We start from the raw sequence: 21,273 nt of genomic DNA, 5'->3' as shown, positions 1-21,273 counted from the left end.
TTTCTAAAACAGATACAAGCCAAGAACAGATTCAAAATAAAGTCTTTAGATATCTGAGTATTATTCTTAGTCTTCCTGAGTGGGAAAAGTTTATCAAGTGTATAGCTATATCCTTCTGGTTAGTAAATTAACATGATTTCACCGAAGAGACAGAATAAGATTAGATAAATTACATTTGACAATGCATTCTTTTGGCTGTCTCTACACTTCACTTCTCGGAGATGAATAAAAATACTCAGCAGGTTTCTTAATTTGCAAAAGCAATAGATTATTCTTAGTACTTCCTAAGCCCCAGCCTCTATGTTAAATACTTAAAAAAAATTCTCAACAAAACCATGAGGTAGAGTTACTATTAATAAAACCATGAGATAGAGCTATTATTAATACCTCCATTTTACTGATCAATACTCAATCTGAGGCGCAGAATTTGAACTCAAATCTGACTTCAGAGCTTATGCTGTTAACTACAATGAAATCAACTTGGTAAACTGTATGTCAGATCTAATACAAATAATAATTCAGGAAAGACAAAGAGTTCAATTTTAGACTCCAATGTTCAGTTCCCATTAAAAGCACATCTAAAATAATGACCATCTGAGGATCTTTATGTAGATCAAAACGGCAAGAGGTGTCATCATGCATGTCAACCAGAACCAGCCTGGAATGCTTTGTGGTGCCATACTGAGAGCAATTCTCAGTTCCATGAAAAAGAGTGCAGTGATAGATGAGGAATGAATGCCTGAGGCCCAAATGGCTGGTTCTGGGTAACTGCCGATTTTGTTTCTGAATATCCTAAATCCATATCACACTTTATTAGCAGATAGCAATCTACATATTATGCAAATGTCTTTTCTGAGAAACTATTTGATGATATGCCCTTAGTATTTTTGAGGATAACTTTTTTAAGTTGCCATATAAAGTCTTTGCATCTCCTGCAAAGCCAATGCTTGAAACTTTGTCCAACAGGTGGTTTGGTTTAACAACCATCTAAGAAACCTCAAGGCAAATTCTTCTCATACTTTTGTTTAGTAAAAAGATTTTTCTCTTTCTTTATCCAATGATGAGAATGAAAGAACGCATTGTTTTCCTTTCTTCATTCAGAGTCAAATATAGTATTCAATTATTATAATAATCACATTAGCTTAGATTTTAGGTACTTTCCTCTTATTATTATTGATTTTTAAATTACAATTTCATTAGTCCAATTATACAAGTCCCATATTACAACTTTTCAAATTTCGAAAGTGGGTAGGATAAAAATTATAAATACATTCAATATTTTGGAGTGGGGTAATACTTAGGCATGATCTAACTTAGGCTGCCAGCAAATTTTTCGACAGTCAAACTACATTAATGTTCATCATATCATGTTAGTTAATGTTGTAAAATATATTCAGGAAGTCAATGAAAAATAGTGTAAAAATTTTTGTTTTACTTATGTACTACCAGAATTTTAGTAAGTAAAATCAATCATTCTTTGAATATTAGAATAAAGCCAGAGATATAATCTCTACAAGGCAGTCAAGTTTTAAAGAGATGATGAGAAATGAGCAGAGCTGAAATATATTTCTGAAAATTTGTGAAAAAATAGAACATAAAGTATTGGAATGCTAAGTCAATAATCAAACTCATTCATCCTTTGATGGTCCAAAGAGATCCCATGAGCCACGTTTGGAAATTCCATAGAGTAAGAAGAAGCTAAAGAAGACAAATTTGTGGTAATGGTACAGAAGTGGTAGGAAAGCTTCTAATAGTGTCTTAATTGTAGATTTCCCTGAGCACTGAGCAAGACACTTGCTATAATAATAGACAACACTTAGAAACATGTAAACGAATACAGACACATATCCAATCCAGTTTGTTTATGCAAATTAAACATAGTTTGCTCAATTAAGTATTAATTTGGGTCACAGTTGTTTTTTTTTTTTTACAATTCAGGAACCCCTGCCTCTGAAACCCTCACTCTAGACTTTTATGGTGCTGTTCAGATAGTTCAGATGTACTACATGATTGAAAGTTCCATAGACTACAAAGTTCTATGAAAATATCTGGTTATGTAATTTAAATTACCTCTAAAATTTAATGTTGGGAAAACATGATAACTTGTAAGATTTAACTAAGAATTGACTTTTAGAATACAAATCAAGAAAGAATAAAATCCAAGCATAAATTCAGATTATGTATATATGCTAAGAAAAATGCAAATTTGGTAAAACAAAATTATTCAAGTGGGAACATGTGGAGGAAAAAAATTAAAAATTTAAAAATAGGTTCTAAATAAAAATGGACTGAGATACATTTATCATGTCAATTACTTTAAACCAAGCATTCACGTTACCTTGAATTGACATTTTAAAAGAAATAAGAGGCTCAGTAATCTTTCTCTACTTCTCTAATACATATAAAAGATTAAAATTTAGGGGACACATGAAGGCAGAATATAGTACCTATCTCTAGTGTACAGAAAAGGGGAAAAAAAGAAACACATCGAAAAAATGAGGAACTGTTTTACATTTTTGTAAATACCCAAAAATTGAAGGAAATATTTAATAAATACAAATCTTTGAAATTATTTTCTCCATCTGATATTTTCTGCATGTACAAACAAAATATACCATTGTAAAAATTAGGGTCATGTTTGTTTGACCAGTTAATCATAAAGTACATTCTAAGGACAAAGGATAGTTAGATATCTACTTAATTGACATAGGTTTGAAGGAAGCAAAATCAATGAAAGGGAAAAGATACTAAAATGTTCTTAAAAGCATTAAAAAAGGCTGAGCTTATTATTGGAAAATCAAGTTTAACACATATTCAAGTAATATACTTTGTTTTTCTAACCTGCTGTGAATATGACTTACTTAAATATCGTTGTAGATACTTGGAAAAATGAACAAAGGCAAAATCATAGTATCCCTGGTGGTCTTTCTAGACCATGTTAATTTTGCTTTTTGGTTAAATACAAAGGAATAGAATTATGGAGAGTTCAGCAACAAGTTTTTCATTAGGATATGAAATCATGCCATGAGTTCCAAAAAGGGTTAGTTGTATAAATCTGGGAAATAATCACTCATGCAAAAATCAGAAAATACCTGTACCGAGCCACCATGTCTGTCTGCTGCAAGGTGAGCTCTCAAATGATGGGGATTTGCCTGCTGGGAGTCCCAAGCTGCCCTGTGGTCTGCCGACTGCCATTTATTTAATGCATGTGGCATGCATGGAAGAAGAGAAACCCAAAATGTTAAACATCTCATCCTTATAATATAGAAAACAAATGTATAAAAGGAAATTAAAAATATCCTTACTGTTCTGAGTCACAGATGCAGTTATCATTGCATACTGAATGTGGAGAGATTTCCGTTAAACTGCTACAGTTATGTAATAATCAACCATAAAAATAAAACAGAACCACAGAATTTTAGAAGTGAAAGGACTTTAGATATCACAGTCTCCACTCTCTAACTTTGTCAAATGAAATTAACCGAACTAGGGTAGTAAAAATGACATGGTCAAGAAAGCACTCCAAATAAGTCATGGAATGTACTAAAAAGTCACCCACTATATAGAGGCCCCCAGTGGTTTTCTGATGAGGAACTACTTCTGGCAAGGTTGAAAAAAAACAGTCCTTAAGTAGATACACTTAATTAAGGTCCTAGAAAACTTTTCTTGCTTAGTCCCCTATTTTTGATTGTGAACATAATATAAGAAATGAGAAAAGTTCTCTGAAAAGTGAGAAGTGCTATACAAAATACCATGAGAATATGACTATTTTAAGTGACAATTTTTCATATACGAATCTTTTTGCTTCCTTCATCTCTTTTTATCTGGGTCAAAATAAGAAACCCACTTCCATGAAATAGGCTGGTAATTCTTGAAGCTTTTAGATGACTTGGAAAACTCATGGCAATAATCATAAACTAGTAATAATTTACTAACAGAATTAGGAGTAATTGCTTAATAGGGGTCAATTTCTATATTTCACAAAAATGTGGACAGCACTAATAAGTAGGGGAAGGAATACAATATTTAAGGTTCTATTACACGTTTAGTTCTGCATTTTATCCTCATTTTACTGAAGACACTGTGACATTAAAAACTCCTCTAACGTCACAGAGACAGCCAAGAGTACAGCAGGGATTCAAACTCAAAGCCTTTTGCTCATCCAATACTACTACTCAGCTTCTTATCACAATTACATTACATTCGAAAGATTTCAGTGCTCTTTTCTTTCTTTCTAACAAAGTAAAGAAAATCTGGCCACAAAATGCCAAGTACAATGAGCTACAGGGAGCCTAAGCACATCAGTGGCCAGGAAACCCTTTGGGAGAAGAGATGTGGAAATCAAAGAGAAAAGGAACAAATGTTTCAGCAATAAGCTTCTTAAATTAAATTGTACAATAAAAAACTACATACTCTGTGGTATGAATCAGGTCATCAAAACAATTACAATAATTCTATAATGTCTTTTCATTAAATTCTCCAAACTTAACATCAGAATTTAGCATATTTATAGTTTAAAGTGAAATAAATTAGGTGAGATCAGATCTAAACAAGATGAAAGAATGAAAATGATGCTACAATTGAGACAAATGTCTAGTGTTGCCTAGGACAGCAGGTAACATTTGGGGGTCGTGGACCTCTCTAAGAAGACAGTAAATGCTATACAATCTCTCCATAGACTAAACATTTGCATGCACCCAACACTTTCTATAAAATTTCAGGATCCCCTGAACGTCAACCACTGACTCTAAGCTAAAATTGGTTATCTGCGAACATTACAAAAGTTTCAGTCATTTACAGAATTAACTTTTTTCTTCTTTTGGAATTGTGACCTATGGGTTTCTCACACAACTTAAACTGTTAACTGTATCTCAGATATTTAATGAAAGTTTTCTAGATATACATTTATCATGACAACAATCTGCATATCCAGGTTTCAAATTCAATATATAAGCTATCATAAAGGATTTCCTCGGGGGGGGGGGAGACTCCCTACTTTTAGTGCAACAAGCACTACATGAAGAAAATATGGTCCCCACTCTCAGTGAGCTCACAATCTAGCTAGCAAGACACATCTGAAACATGCAGAAAGTTAAACTCTACAATATTTAAATTATAATTTAATTCAACAACAAAAGAAGTTTTATTACAATACCTAACAGCTCAGGTGGAGATCTTCAGAAAACATGATCTTCTTCCATGTATTTTTGAAAAATTAACTGATGAATCCAACAGAAACTCCACTCTTGCATATGCAGCATTTTATCAGAGCTAGTTGTATTTTTATTAAACCCTTTATTGTCCCAATTTATCTAAGGCAAAATTCTAAAAGTAATCTTTTTAAACTGTCCATACTTAAAAGCCTAATATTGTTAAACATTCCTTAAATGTATCATTCTATTTTGTGATTTTTTTTAATAAGTTGTATTCTTTCCTTTGATTTTATTCCCTATTTACCTCTCATCAAAACTCTGATAGGCTACAAGATGTAAAAATGAAAAAGGATAATGTACTATTCTTCTCTAAAAAGGGTTATAACCAAAAATTCTAAAAACCCTGTTTAACTGAAGGTGATAGCAAACATTTTTATGTCCAAATGGCTTCAATAAAGCTTCTTTATACAAAAAACAATAAACTGAATACATTGTTAAAATATTTCAACAGCTTTCAATTTATCTTGCCCAGGAAATACAGACTTTTCAAAGAATCTTCTATACCTTGTCTTGAACCTTCTATACCTTCTGCTCCAAGCCAAGTGCTTATTTCTCCTCAGACTAAATACACTTTTAAACTTGTGCTTTATATTTTTTATTGTTTACTTTCTCCATAATGTTCTTATTCCTTCACCTGCCTTTAAAAATTCCATTCATTCTTAGGGCTCATCTCAAAAGCCACCTTTGCTGTAAAATCTTTATAGATCCACATATTCCAATGATCCTCACAGCAATTTACTCAAGTACTTCACATGATAGAATTTATTCTGCATTGTAATGTAGTTATTTGTGAATTTACTGTAATAATGATAACAGTAACACCAGCCACGATAGTTGAGACTTATTGAAAGTTTACTATATGCTAGGAATTAACATGCATTATTTCTATTTTACATATGAGAACTGAGGCTTTGAGCGAATGAGTAATCTGCCCAGGGTCAAGTCATATCCAGGTATGACCGACTCTAAAGACTGAGTGAGCTCTTAGTCACTCACTACAAAATCACTTCTTGAAAGTTATGTATTTTCCTTACTTCTGCATTTCTGCAATATGGAGAATAATAGCTTTCAAATAGCAGAAACTCAGCAAATAATTTATTGCACTAAACTAGACTATAGTTAGAAAGACCAACTGCTATTATAATTCATTCCATCAGGGTATCCAAATACTTCCATTCTAACAGAATACCAAATACTGCTCACAGTTTTTACTAATTTCTACCACTAATTAGGAATGTATAGTTAAACATTTTTAACATGACTACTAAACAACTAGTGAACATTAGGGGAAATAGTTTATCTACTGAAAATATAAATATTTCAATCCTTAACATGTGTGTATATAATCTATTTTATAAAAGAAAAAATTTGTATTTCAATTCCTCAATATGTATATACATGTATGTATACACACACACATACATACACTCACAAATGCACACACATGAAGCTGTCATCTGGGTATGGTAAAACACCAAAAATATTTATAAACTATAAGCAAATTAAGACATTTCATATTTAAAAGGGCAGCAAACCTGATTTTTGGATTGTTGCATCTTTTCTCTGTGTTGATGTTCTCTGTTTGATGACAGAGCAGGATCCTGCTGAACCGCACCCACTGGAGTAGGCTACAATACAATGACAATTAGCATCAATGCATTCTATTTCAGAAGTCTTAAAACTATTTGGCTACTTAAAATAATCAAGGAAAGAATAAGACACTGTTAGCTAAAGTAAGGCCTTAAGAAAAGATATCTTTCCTAACATGTGTTGTTAAAGGTAACAAATTAAACATAGCTACTTTAAAAAAGTGTTTTCAAAATATTTAAATCGTTTATCAAGTATTTATTTTTATATCAACAAAAGACATATTAGTGTTGCCATTACTTTTGGGTTACTTTTTCAAATAAAAAAAATGAAAGTGTATTTGTTTTTACGTCTCTCATTTTCAAAGCAAATGTATAAACGGAAAAAAATATTTTAAGAAAATTAAGGGAATAATTTCTTAAATAAGCTAATAAAATGGCTTATTGTTAATATTTTAACTCAAAAGAGGCTTATAAAAATTTAAATTTTCAAATACAATTCAAAATTTCATGTAAATACTTTAATCAAAGTTTATCCAGATTTGCATTTTAGATACTATTTATATTTAAATCACTCTGGATTTAAGACAAATGTAGATAAAATGCATAATTAACAGTGAACCACAAGTAAAGAAAATTTTGTAAGACAGTCTCACTTATTTAAAAAAAAAGACTAGTGAGAATAAATATATGAATTTTTGGAAGTCATCTCTTCAAGAAAGAACTTAATGCTTGGTCCACTTAAGTAATGATACCCATCCTACAGTTATTATCAAGATTTTTTTTAAACTATTAATAACTCGGGTAAAGTTTTAAAAACCTAAACATGCTCCAATTTATACATATCAGTCTACTCCAAGATGACCTAAAACTGTTAGAATAATTGAAACATTTTAAAATTACAAATGTTTTGAAGGATGGAAAAACAAAAACCTAGCCGATCTTTTAAAGTAATTACTAGAGTATTAAATATTTTAAAAATATATTTGACATTGAGAACTAAATCAGAAATTAAAAGGTCAAAATAACTCGTCACAGCAGAAGACCTATGAACAGACATTTTCCCAAAAAGGATATACAGATAGTCAACAAGTACACGAAAAAATGCTCAATACTAACCACCAGAGAAATGCAAACCAAAACCATAATGAAGTATCACCTCACACCTGTCAGAATGGCCATTATCAAAAAGACAAGAAATAATAAGTGCTGGTGAGGATGGAGAAAATGGAACCCTCATGTACTGTTGGTGAGAATTTACACTGGTGCAGCCATTATGGAAAATAATATGGAGAGTCCTTAAAGAACTAAAAATAGAACCACCATATGGTCCAGCAATTCCACTGCTGAGTATATACTGGAAGAAAACAAAAACACTAATTCAAAAAGACACATGCACCTCAAGATTCATAACAGCATTACTTATAATAGTGAAGAAAGGAAAGCAACCTAGGTGCCCATCAACAGATGAATGGATAAAGATGGGGTATGTATATACACACACACAAAGGAATATTACTCAGCCATTGAAAAAAAAGAAATTCTGTCATTTGCGACAACACGGATGGACTTAGAGAGTATTATTCTCAGTGAAATGAGTCAGAGAAGGACAAATACTATGTTATCAGCAACATATGGAATCCAAAAAAACCCCAAAAAACCAATTAATGTACACAACAAAACAGAAACAGACTCACAGATATAGAGAACAAACTAGTGGCTACCAGTGAGGAGAGGTAAGGGGGTAGGGGTAAGACAGGGATATGGGATTAAGAGACACAAACTACTATGTATAAAATAAATAAGCAACAATGATATATCATACAGCACAGGGGAATATAGCTATTTTATTGTAATAACGTTAAACGGAGTATAATCTATAAAAATACTGAATCACTATGTTGTATACCTGAAACTAACATAATATTGTAAATCAACTAAACTTCAAAATAAAAAATTATTTGTTCTCAATTCTTTCCAACTGAAGGATCTGTACTGTGAAAAAGAAGTTACTACAAATAATCTGATTTTTATTATATAGCATAAAGAACTCACCAACTGTTTACCAATCCAGTCATACTCATAATCAAACATATACCCTTTTCGATCAAACAAGTCAGTAAAAAGCTTTCTTAGGTAGTCATAGTCTGGTTTTTCAAAAAAATCTAGCCTTCTTACATAACGAAGATATGTTGCCATTTCTTCTAGAAAGGAAATAAAAATTGTTCTGATTAAACTTTCCTATATAGTCATTAATAATAAAATTACAACTATCTAAAAGCATATAGTGTTATAAAAACATGAAAAAGCAAAATTCAACTAAAAACTAAAATAGTATGAATTTAATTACAATGAAATTAAAAAGGGGAAAAGAAGGGAAGAAAGGAAATAGGAAGAAAAGAGAAACAAGAGATTTAACAAACATTATTTTTGCTTCATTTCATTAAGAAAGAATAAAATTTTTATTTTACAATATTATTAATAGAAGCTTTGGATAGTATTTGAGGTTGAAATAGCAACTTAAAGCATAACTGTTTAATAACAAAACACCATACTCAGCTCATTATTTTTTAAAATTATTTTTAATATTGGTGAGAACTGAATTATACATGAAAGCATTTGCACTAGTCTGCTGAATTTCCTTTAGAATCAGTGACATACACTAACTGACCAATAGAGAATTCTAATTCCTAACCTTGGCTATGAAGAGTATTTTTCTAACCACTAATCTAGTAGCATAAAGCTAAAACAGATCTCAGAAATATAACACAGAAGCACATTTTAATTCTTCTCCTAATTCCTGGTCATAAAATTAACAGTTATTTGGTAATATATAAACTTCTGCATGCTATTGTAATTCCCAAATATATTAGAGATATGTATTTTTTTAAAGGTCAAACTTTCCAGAAGTGAAAGAAATAGAAAGCCATAAAAATCAATAAGCAAAATGGTGATCAATTAGTAAAACAGTGTTTCACCGTAAGAGCACAGAAAAGCACTGTAGTGAGACGGTAGGTTACACATAGCTGCTTTTCTGACCCAATTTATTCACAGTGGCCGGTAAAAACAGGATCACACACAGTCCAACAGGCATGAAAGTGGCACCCACTGACTCAATCACATGGTGACTCTCCCACTGTTCTACTTTCTAGCTAATCACCTGGCTAAGCTACTCTGGCACCCCCATTTTTCCTGCAGAAATCTGTATAGGCTTCTTAATAAAAGGCAGCCCATCTGCCTACACCTAAACTGCGAGTTCTATCAACCAATACATATTTTTAATTTTCCAGTTCTAGGCTATAGCAAGAAAAAAACATGTATAATTAAAGTCCGCTGTCAATGAATAATATAAGCAAGCTTGAAAAAGGGCCACCTGTGATTATGCTGCTGATACTTATTACAATAATAATGCCAGCAATGTACAGGAGAACCTGTTAAATATCGAAGTGAGATATGAAAAACAAAATTAGCCTAAAAGTAGTAAGGTTAGTAAGATTATACTGCACTTGGAAAACTGGACTAAATCATAACATCACCCCTTTGAAGTTGACAATGAGACTCACAAGACTAATACTGTACACTAAAACTTTATAGTTGTTATTTCTGAGCAAATATTTTAACTTATTAAAAGCATGTCATTGAAGAAAATATTACTTTAGCTGGTACTGGTCAACATTTTTAAAAGATGGACTTTCTTCTATTAATACCATCTTACAAAGAAAATATACAAATTATCATTGTAGTCTATGTATCAAATACTGACGTCTTTTAAATAATATTTTTTAAGCATGAAGAATAGTTTATATAAACTTGAGCAATGAAAATGAACAGTTCCGGTTTGAAGCGCATGCATCAATGTAACATTATTCATTACCTGGAAAATTTTCACATAACACTTCTATTGGTGTGGCTCGTTTTGTATCACCGATTTTCTGATACCTCTCTTTTAATGTGTCAGCCTAAAAACAAAATGGAAAAAAAAACTTGAGAAATAATTTTAAAATTAGATACTTGGAAGAGAGGATCTTAATATATTAACAATTGATGAAATTCAATAAGGCACAAAAACAATTACCTTTAAACCTTGCCAAGGAAGACTGCCTCTCAGAAAATACATGAACATATGACCTAAAGCTTCTAAGTCATCTCTTCTACTTTGTTCTGAAATATAAGAGAAACATAAATTTGACTTTCCTCTCCCAATTAAGGATACAAGAATGGAGAGCTGATTCTTTCATTACATATAAATTAATTCCCCAAAGTCCAGCACATAAATATAAAATACAGATCTGTGCTTACAAGAGACAAAATCATATCAAAAATAATGTTTTTACATTAAAATTATCATGCATCTTTAAAATATGCCACTATGGTTTTTTAGATGCAACTGGAGATTGACTTCTTTCCTTAAATATCTATTCACAGAAACGTAACACAAGAGGAAAGGGTTCCATGATCAAAAAGAAAGTCGCTGTGTACTATAGCTCCATCTTAAAGATTCAGAATGCAACGTATTAAAGGTTCTGAAAATACCTAGAGCTAAAAACTTTTAATTTGGCCCTCCATTTCCTAAACTAATATGAGCACAAAACTTCCATCCTATGTACTCTCCATTAATATTAAATACAATTACTGTTTTGTGTAATATATTTAAAAGCACAATTAGAATTTTGTGTAATACAGTTTGTGTAATGTTTGACACATTCCAACAGTAATAACCTATCTGATACCACCAAAAATATGCTGCCAGAACAAATTGCCATTTTCAAATTGTTATTGTTATTTTAGTAACAAAACTTTGTATACCACTCCACTGAGTGACAATTACAGACCAACACTCAGGGGGGTACTTATATTTGCTGAGTGAATTTTTTCTTTCAATTTTTTGTTACTTAAGTTAAATACTTAAGATTCCTTAGTATTTTAAACTAATACCAAAATGCTGACTAACAATAAGAGAAAAATAATACTTTGGTAAGAGGATTCCATGTGTAAGATGTTTCATTCAATGCATACTCATACTACCCAAGCAGTACTAAATGCTTTTGAAAAAGCAAACTTTCCAAAGCATGGATCTGAACTAGGATGAAAGAATCAAAAAAAGGTTTTAACTTTTACTACGTAATCTCGTAACATTCCATAACTGTCTTCTGTAACACTTCCTACAATTTTAATATTCATACTTGTGTTTTTAATAAATATCTATCCTCCCACCTGACAATGTCCCAGGAGAGCTGATGGCTCTTTGGCTCATGAGCCTCAGGATCTAGTGTAATGGCTGCTGCAGGGCAGGCACTCAACACATTACTTAAATATATATGACTATTTAAAAACATAATACTAGATTTGTCCCTATAATACTAGATCATGTCTCTTTTCTATAAGCATAGGAAAATATCTAGAAGAATATGCATCATATTATTAGTAATTAGAGGTATGAGACTAGAGGACTGGATAGGACATTTCAATTGCTCATTTCATATACTCAAAAATGTGGTATAATGGGAATTTTTCTTTTATTTTATAGTTTAACAATGTAAACATATGCTATTAAAAATAGCAAACTTCCAAAATAAATAAAATAGATTTAAAGTTCTTTTTAAAGCCATTAATGAAAGCAGGAATGTGAATAACATGAAAAAAATTAATAATGCCTGAAAGGCATTATAACTAAAATAACTGTAACTAATTATAACTAAAATTTCACTTTATCACACATTCTCATAAGTGTGAAGAATGAAAAGATACACAAGGAAAAAAGAACTGTTTCTAAAAGTCCTGCTGAAAATCAGAATCACCTCTGAAACTTTTAAGAACCTCACATGAGCAGGCCTAATGCTAGACATTGACTCCTTGTGTATGACACAGAGTAAAAGAATGTGCATTTGAAAAAGCTTAAGCAGATGATTCTGAAGTATAGCCAGATTTGATAAGCACTAAAAAAGAAACTTCCTTTACTGGAGCATAATTTTACATATGATACATATAATAAAATACACCAATTGTAAGAGTACAGTTTGGTAATTTTTGACAACAGACACAACTAAGTTCCACTACAATCAAGAAGTATCTCCAACAACCTAAATGATTCCCTTTTCCTCCTTGCCTGTTATTCTCCCCCTCCCTAGGCCTCAAAAAAACCACTCACCTGTTTTCTGTCACTCTACAGAAAATTTGACTTTTTATAGAGTTTCACGTGAGTGGGATCATACAGTATAGACCCTTGTGTCCAAATTTTTATACCAATTAAACAAATTTAATTTCTAGAAATCTTCCCAAAATATAACTCAAAGCCCAAATGCCATCACTGGTAAATTCTATTAAACAGTTAAAAGGAACAATACCATTTCTACACAAACTTTTTCAGGAATTAGAAGAGAAGGAAACCCTTCCCAACTCAATTCACTACCTTGTTACTAAAACCAGACAAAGGTATTACAAGCAAAGAAAACTACAGGAAGTATTACTCATCAACAAAGATGCAAAATCCTCAAAAAGACAGTACACCATGATTAAGTAGGGTTTCTTCTATGAGTTTAAGGTTGGTTTAACTTCCAAATATCAGGTAATATAATTCTCCATATTAATAGAATGAAAGATATTTATCATCAAGTCATGTCAACAGATACAGAAAAAGTACTTGAGAAATCGAACATGCATTTATAATAAAAACCCTCATCAAAAGATGAACAGATGGAAACTTCTTCATTCTGACAAAAGACTTCTATGAAAAACCTAAACACACTTTTCACATGGGGAAATGCACTCCTAAGATCTGGAACAAAGCAAGGGTACTCACTCTCACATTTTCTACTCAGTGGTGTACTGGAAGTTCTTGTCAGTACAAAAAAAGCAAGAAAAAATTTGAATGAAGTGAAACTTTTTTTTCTTTGCAGACTATATGACTGTATATGTAGAAAATCCTAAGTAATCTACAAAAAAAATTTTATTAGAACTAGTAAATGAGTTTTAGCGTGGTTACAGGATACAATGTCAATGTATAAAAATCAACTATTTTTATACGAGCAATAAAGAATTGGAAAATGAGTTTAAAAAAGCAATACAACTTACAACAGCATCATAAAACATGAAACACATAGGGATAAATTTATCCATACACAAGACCTGTATATTACAGCATATAGTTTTAAAGACTAAATGCTAAATGGTATAGAAACATAGTTAGCCCACTGCATCCATGGCTTCTGCATCTGTGGATACAACCAATCACAGACTGAACATGTTTGAAAAAAAATTCCAGAAAGTGCCAAAAAGCAAAACTTGAATTTGCCATGGACTGACAACTATTTATATAGTGTTTGTATTAGTTATTGTAAGTAATCTAGAGATGACTTAAAGTACGTGGGAGAATGTGTGTACATTATATGCAAATACTATGTGATTATATAAAGAGCTCGAGCATCCTGAGATTTTGGTATCCACAAAGGGTCCTGGAACCAATTCGTGGATATCAGAGGACAAGAGTACTGAGCCCTACAGCAGGATTCTTTGTTAAGAAAATGTACTCACTATAAAAGCAATTCCCCTTTGAATTCAACTCAAGGGGAGTTTTAGTTACCACAGTGACAAGCCATGATCCTAAAGTGATCTTGCCTATATGGTTGTCTCAGAGAACAGTATTAGTCTCATAACCTACACAGTTTTCAAAAATTCAAGTCATAAATATGAGCTAGTAAAATAAACCTATTACTGAAACTCCGTCTGAAATGCTCCTTACCCTCACGATTCCTTTCTTTGTGTTCTATCACCAACTGACAAATCTGAAAGTAAATTTCAGCATGTGGTAAGTGATAGAAGTCATGGGGAAGGCTTTCTCTTTGAAACACAGTAACTAAAGAATACCTCCTCCGGTTTTTAACAGTTGCTTTAGATGAAAAAAAAAACCAAAAAACCAAAAACACTCCCAAAGGTAATTTGGCCCTTACTGAATCCTGTTCACATTTTTTAAGCACATAACTATAAAGGCCTGTTCGAAAAAGGATGTTTTTCTCAAAGCCACGAATCCTTATTATAGGAACCCTTGCTATGAACAACTAAGAAAGTAGAAAGTGACAGTTTTCTTTACAATAGGTACCATTAAAGACGGTTTTAAATTGGTTCTCCAATAAATTTAAAAGTTACGTAGAGTCAATTAAAAATTTTGCTCTTTAGGAATACATGTGTCACATAAAATAAACACAACCAACATATATCAAGAACCTAGTAAGGACCAGTGCTTCATACAGTTGGTCTTTTAAAATTATGGCTACACTTATTTTGGCATTAACAGTAATGCCAAATACAGAAACTAAGGCTCAGAACAGTTGTGACTAGCTCAAAACTACGCACCTAAAAAAAGAAAGGCAGAATTTCAAACCACATGTCTATACTCTTTCATTTCAGAAAGCAAACTAGGAACAATCAATCAAATGTTTATTGCAAACCTCTGCAATGTTTTTCTATTTAAAAATTCTACTCTAGCATCTCAACATTATTTTTCTCTTTTAAAAACTGATTTTATTCCTCACTTGCCTAGCACTATTTCCACTGCAAATGAATTTTGATTCAATTTTCAACAACAGAAAAATATTCCCTTTAAATTAACTAAAATTGACCTCTGTCCAAAAAAAAGAAAAAGGGAAATAAAAATAAAAGCCTCATTTAGAAGCAGGAAACTTTCTAATATATACATGTATATTTGCAAAAATAAACTTGTTACTTCATTTTCCTGCAAAAATAAAAAACGAGGCCAAAAGACATTTTACAATAAAACTAAATATAGGCATGACAAGAGAGCTTGAACAATAGCAAAAATTCTCACTAAAGAAAGTTTAAATCATTCTTTTTATATAAACAAAAAAAACTAAAAATAAAAGGTACTACAAGCAAGTGAAAGTTTCACTTTATATTTCATTCTAAAATGTTAAGTTACTTTTCCTAGGCACCCCTCCACACACAAAACAAACAAACAAAACCCACCAAAAACCCCTCCTTCAAGATTCACTAAGCTCATTTACATTTTTCAAAATCACATAATTAAAATGAGTTTTTTAGAAATGAAAACACAAACCTAAAAGAAAAAAGGAAAAGCACAATTACACTTGTAACAACTCACCAATCCAGATAGCTAACCTAGCAATATCAAGAACTCAGAAAAAATAAGTTTTCTGAGCAATGGAACCCAGAACATGCATTCATTTGATTCCTAGAGAAGTACTCCTAAGTAGTCTTGAAATCTAGTCCTCTTAATTCAGATATAATTCCAGGAAAAGCAAAATACTGCCAGCAGGAGTTGTCCTATACATAGTAACAAAATGGAAGCAAAAATACAGTTGAAGGAAAAAAAATCCATTAAGAAGTACACTGCTTCAAGATGTACTGTAAAGCTACAGCAAACATGATAGTACACAACGGACAGAAGAACAAATAGATCAATGAATAGAGTAGAAAGCCCAGAAACAGACCCACGTAAATATAGTCAAATGACCTCTGACAAAGGAGCAAAGGCAATACAGTGGAGTAAAGATAAGTCTTTTCAACAAATGATGCTAGAACAACTGAACATCCACATGTAAAAAAAATGAATCGAGACATAAATCTTACACTGTTCACAAAAATTAACTAAAATGGATAAGAAATCTAAATGTAAAACATAAAATTATACAACTCCTAGAAGATAATCTAGGAGAAAATCTAGATGACCTTGGGTTTGGGAATGACTTTTTAGATATAATACCATAGGCACAATCCATGAAAGAAATAATTGATGAGCCAGACTTCAAAAAAACTAAAACTTCGGCTCTGTGAAAGATACCATCAAGAGAATAAACAGATAATCTACAGACTGGGAGAAAATATTTGCGAAAGACACACCTCCTAAAAAATTGTTATCCAAAATACATAAAGAACTCTTAAAATTCAACAGTAAGAAAACAAATACCTTTATTAAAATGGGCCAAATACCTTAACAGACACCTCACCAAAGAAGATATACAGATGACAAATAAGCATATGAAAAGATGCTCCACATCATATGTCATCAGGAAATGCAAATTAAAACAAGACAACACTCTGCACCTATTAGAATGGTATAAATTCAAAACATTAACAACAGCAAATGCTGTTAAGAATGTGGAACAAGAATTCTCATTCATTGGTGGTGGGAATGTAAAATGGTACAGCCACTTTGAAGACAGTTTATGGGTTTCTTACAGAATCAAATAAACCATTTAATCCAGCTATTGAGCTCCCTGGTATTCACACAAAGGAGGTGAAAATTTGTTTATATACAAAAACTGCACAAGAGTGTTTATAGCAGTTTTAGTCATACTTGCCAAGACGTGGAAGCAATCAAGAGGTCACTCAGTAGGTGAATGGATAAATAACCTGTGCTATCTCTATACAATGGAATATTATTCAGCACTAAAATGAGCAATCTACACTGTAATAAAAAATAAAATTAAAAAAAAAAAGAAATGAGCTATCAAGCCATGGAAAAACATGTAGGAAACTTAAATGCATATTACTAAGTAAAAGAAGCCAATCTGAAGAGGTTATATAATGTATGATTCCAACTATATGGCATCTGGAAAAGGAAGAACTATTGAGACAGTACGAAGACCAGTGGTTGCCAGGGGTTGGCGAGGGGGAGGGATGATCAAGTGAAGCATGGAGGATGCTTAGGAAAGTGAAACCACTCTGTATGATACCATAATGGTGGCTACATGTCATTATACGTTTGTCTAAATCCAGAGCATATAGGGTTTACCAAGAGTGAGCCCTAAAGGAAACCACAGACTCTAGATGATAATGTAGGTTCATCAGTTGTAACAAATGCACCACTCTGATGGGAGATGCTGATAATGTGACAGGGAGCATGTGAGGGGGCAGGAGGTAAGAAAGCAATCTCTGTGCCTTCTGCCTAATTTTGCTATGAATTTAAAAATGCTCTAAAAAAATAATTTTTAAAAAATACACTACTATTTAAATGCGTTTTGTCTAAACTTACTTGGATAAAGGTATACATCCTAACACTCTCCAACTGACCTTAAAGATATTATTATATAACAGTAATCACACAAAAATTATGACCCTGAAATATTAAGAAAATATCAGTTAGGTTTATCATACTTTGTTTCAGAAAATAATGAACTGTACAATATCTTTTAAAACTGTTAAAATATAATTATAAAATGTAAATACATACTGCTAAAAAGCTGTTTGAGAGGTTTAAGAGCAGGGCTCAGGACTTGGGGCAATTAACTAAAAATTGTATGAATCATATCACAGAATGATAGCACAGAAGGAAGGCACTGTTGTCATACCATAATTCTGTGATTACTTCTATTCTGAGAGCTTACCACTTAGGGGCTATGGAACACAGGTTTTTATTAACACAAAGCAACTGGCAACTTATTTCTCAAATCCTAGTCCTTTTATTCATGAATACTCAATAATTAAAAAATAAAAGACAACTTTACTTCAAGACACTTACTAAGAGAAATACATAGTATTTACTTAATCTCAAATGACTTCAACAAGAGAAGACATAAAAAGAAAAAAAGCAATCCAAGGGAAGATTATAAAAAGAGGTTCAAAGCAGTTGACAAAGTCCTTAAAAAGATATTAAAAAGAAGATACTTGATAAGACACAATTAAAAACAATTATTCAACATGACAGTACGAAGAATGCTTCCATTAAAGCAGATCAAGAAAATCCACATCTGTCATCCACAGCTTTATTGAGATTTCATCTTGAACAGTGACTTAAGCAGGTATGAGAAATGAATCACTGATGCTAAATTCCACAATGTGATTTTACATTATTCTTCCAGTATAATATTAATAGTTTTTCCTTTTTAAATCTGATAGTGTCCATTTCCACAAAAGAAAACTACATATAAGCCAGAAGAAAATGCTCCTCTGATCAAATTCTCTATTTTGAAAAGTTCATAAGAATAGTAAGTCTTTGAATGCACAAGAATGAATGCATGAGTAAGAAGGCCTTAAAAGTTAACGACAAAAATCCAGGCAAAGCAGGAAGGGAATAAATTATACATATACAAATTAAAATCACCACTAAAAGGTCATGTTTTCACTGTCCTTTTTTCTTTATCTCCTCCTGACTCCTCACAAAGCCAAGGGCTCAAAACTCAAAACACCACTAAATACTCCATGTTCACTGCCATCTCAAACTTACAGAATGCTTTAACTCTTCAGCACTCAAACTCATTCTACTTAAGCTTACTCTTTATTGGGGGAAAAAAAAAGGAACTAATGTAATCTGCAGAACATATTTTCTCTGTTTTTAACCTATCTACTCCCAAGTTCTACATCAAATTGAGAAGCAGGGCTTTTAAAATTGGGAGAAAGTAAGGATTAAAGCTTTTGTTCTTTGCAGTACTTGCCAAAGAAATAATTTTTTGTTTTCTTCATAAAAGAAGAGTAAAAAGAGATTATTACAATAGTTAAATACCATTTCCCAAGCTCTGAACACTTTCCCTAACAAGGACAAACATATCAGACTCATTTTGCCGTTTCTACAAATAGAACGCTGTTACATTTACCATTGTTCAGATGAAGAACAGTAGGCCAAAAGGAAGTTGTGACTTCACGTCTCACAATAAAATGGAGGTGAACCTTTGTTAGTTGTTATAAAGTAGTCTGTTAATAACTACCATGAAATGAAAATTTCTCACAGATACTCTTCATGTAAACACAGATGTGCCTGGTTTTAACAGAAGACACAATCCTAAAAGTTATACATCCACACAATCACATTTTAAATGTATCAGGAAAGTGTGCTATTGAAAAGCACTCCTTCCACATACCATTAGTTTTCTTAAAGAAAGGAAAACTACATTTTTCAGGCATGTCAAATACCTGGAAAGAAAAAATGCCATGAACCTACTATCAGGCAAGCTATCCAGGAAGATGCCAAGTGGTACTTGGTTATGACTGAGACACTAAAGCAGGGACATACAGTTTATAGCAGATAGGTCTAGGGAGAATGGTGAGAGAAGCAGCTAAAACCAGGAATTAGAGATTGGATTAGATGAATTCCTAGATTCTTATATCCAGAATACATAAAGAATTCCTACAAATCAACAATAAAATGATGTACACATTGCAAAAGAAGATATACAAATGGTCAATAAGTACACGAAGCAGTGGTCAGAATCATTAGTCACAGGAAAATGAAATACCACTACATACATTCACCAGATAAGCTAGAACAAAAAAGACTGACAGTACCAAATACTGTCAAGAATTTGAAACAAACAGAACTCTCATTCATTATTGGTAGAAACAGAAAAAGGTAAGAATGCTTTGGGGAACTGATTGGTAGTTTCCTATAATGTTAATACCTAGTATATGACACCCAAATTCCAAGCTTAGGTACTTACTCAAAAGAACAGAAAACATATGCATGTTACAAGATTTGCGAGGATGGCACAGCAGTTTTATTCATAATAGCAAAAAACTTAATAATCAAAATGCTCATCAACATTTGAATGGATAAACAATTTGTGGTGTATTTATGCAATGGAATACTACTCGGCTTTAAAAAGAAACAAACATGATTAACAGAGATAAATCTCATACATACTAGACTGAGCAAAAGAAGTCAGATGATTTAATTAATAAGAAGTAATAGAATCACCAAAACTAACCTATGGTGAGAGAAATCACACCAACAGTTGCTTTTGGAATTTGACTGAGGAAGAGCAAGAAGGAAGTCTAGAGGGTGATGAATAGTGTTCTAAATCTTGAGAGTTGTGGGTTATACAGGTGTCTACATTTGTCAGTACTCAAATTATACACTCACATATTGCATACTTTACTCAATGTATATTTTACTTTAATTTTAAAAAGAACTCTTCAATAAAATAAGAATTATAAATAATGCAATTCTAGTAAGCTCGCTTTACAAGTGTTATCAGTTAGAATTCTGAAACTACACCGTAAATGTCCTAGACTTCTAAAAATGAGTAAATATATTAAAGTAATAGTAGTCGTATTTCTCAGTGTTGGCAAAGGAAGATATAATAGAGAAAAGGGAAAGGAATTACAAATATGAAAAGGGAGGATATTACTTTGTGATATTAGATTGAAATTAGAAGTCAGTATAAACTCACGGTTTTTAATGGATATTATGTGTATATATGCATACATGTGTAGGCATATTTGTATTTTAAAAATACATATGTGTATGTGTATACACACAAATGTGTATGTACATATATATTTACACACACACACACACACATTTCCTAATTCTGTTGCAGAAAGGGCCTAGAAGCAATAACATTCCAGTAGCAATGAGTATACCTAGTGCCTCAAAGTCTTGGTTTCTATATAGCATTATCCAATAAAAGGATCCAGGGCTTCTTAGAAAAATACCCATTTCTGGGCTAAAGCAGAGAAGCTATGAGATGAGACTGGAACAACTTGTTGCATGAGAAAGTAAAGAA

At 32.0% G+C, this 21,273-nt stretch overlaps 1 protein-coding gene across 12 annotated transcripts in view; it reads right to left on the bottom strand.

The window, feature by feature from the left end:
- The window catches only part of CSNK1G3 (casein kinase 1 gamma 3), a 97,353-nt gene that overhangs the window by 17,315 nt on the left and 58,765 nt on the right, over positions 1-21,273 (bottom strand). For 3 of the 12 annotated variants that reach the window (XM_074360575.1, XM_074360571.1, XM_074360570.1), the window contains 5 exons: positions 10,875-10,960; positions 10,674-10,758; positions 8,855-9,003; positions 6,749-6,841; positions 3,093-3,188 (listed from right to left, as the gene is read on the bottom strand). In XM_074360575.1, the coding sequence (XP_074216676.1) occupies positions 3,093-3,188; positions 6,749-6,841; positions 8,855-9,003; positions 10,674-10,758; positions 10,875-10,960 (509 nt within the window). The remainder of the gene's footprint in view (positions 1-3,092; positions 3,189-6,748; positions 6,842-8,854; positions 9,004-10,673; positions 10,759-10,874; positions 10,961-21,273) is intronic. The other 9 variants (XM_074360577.1, XM_074360573.1, XM_074360572.1 and 6 more) reach the window with 5 other exon arrangements.

Source organism: Camelus bactrianus, chromosome 3, assembly GCF_048773025.1.
Source record: "Camelus bactrianus isolate YW-2024 breed Bactrian camel chromosome 3, ASM4877302v1, whole genome shotgun sequence".
Lineage (NCBI taxonomy): Eukaryota > Metazoa > Chordata > Mammalia > Artiodactyla > Camelidae > Camelus > Camelus bactrianus.
The sequence above is the reverse complement of the archived record's forward strand: the minus strand, read 5'-3'. Positions and strand labels throughout refer to the sequence as shown.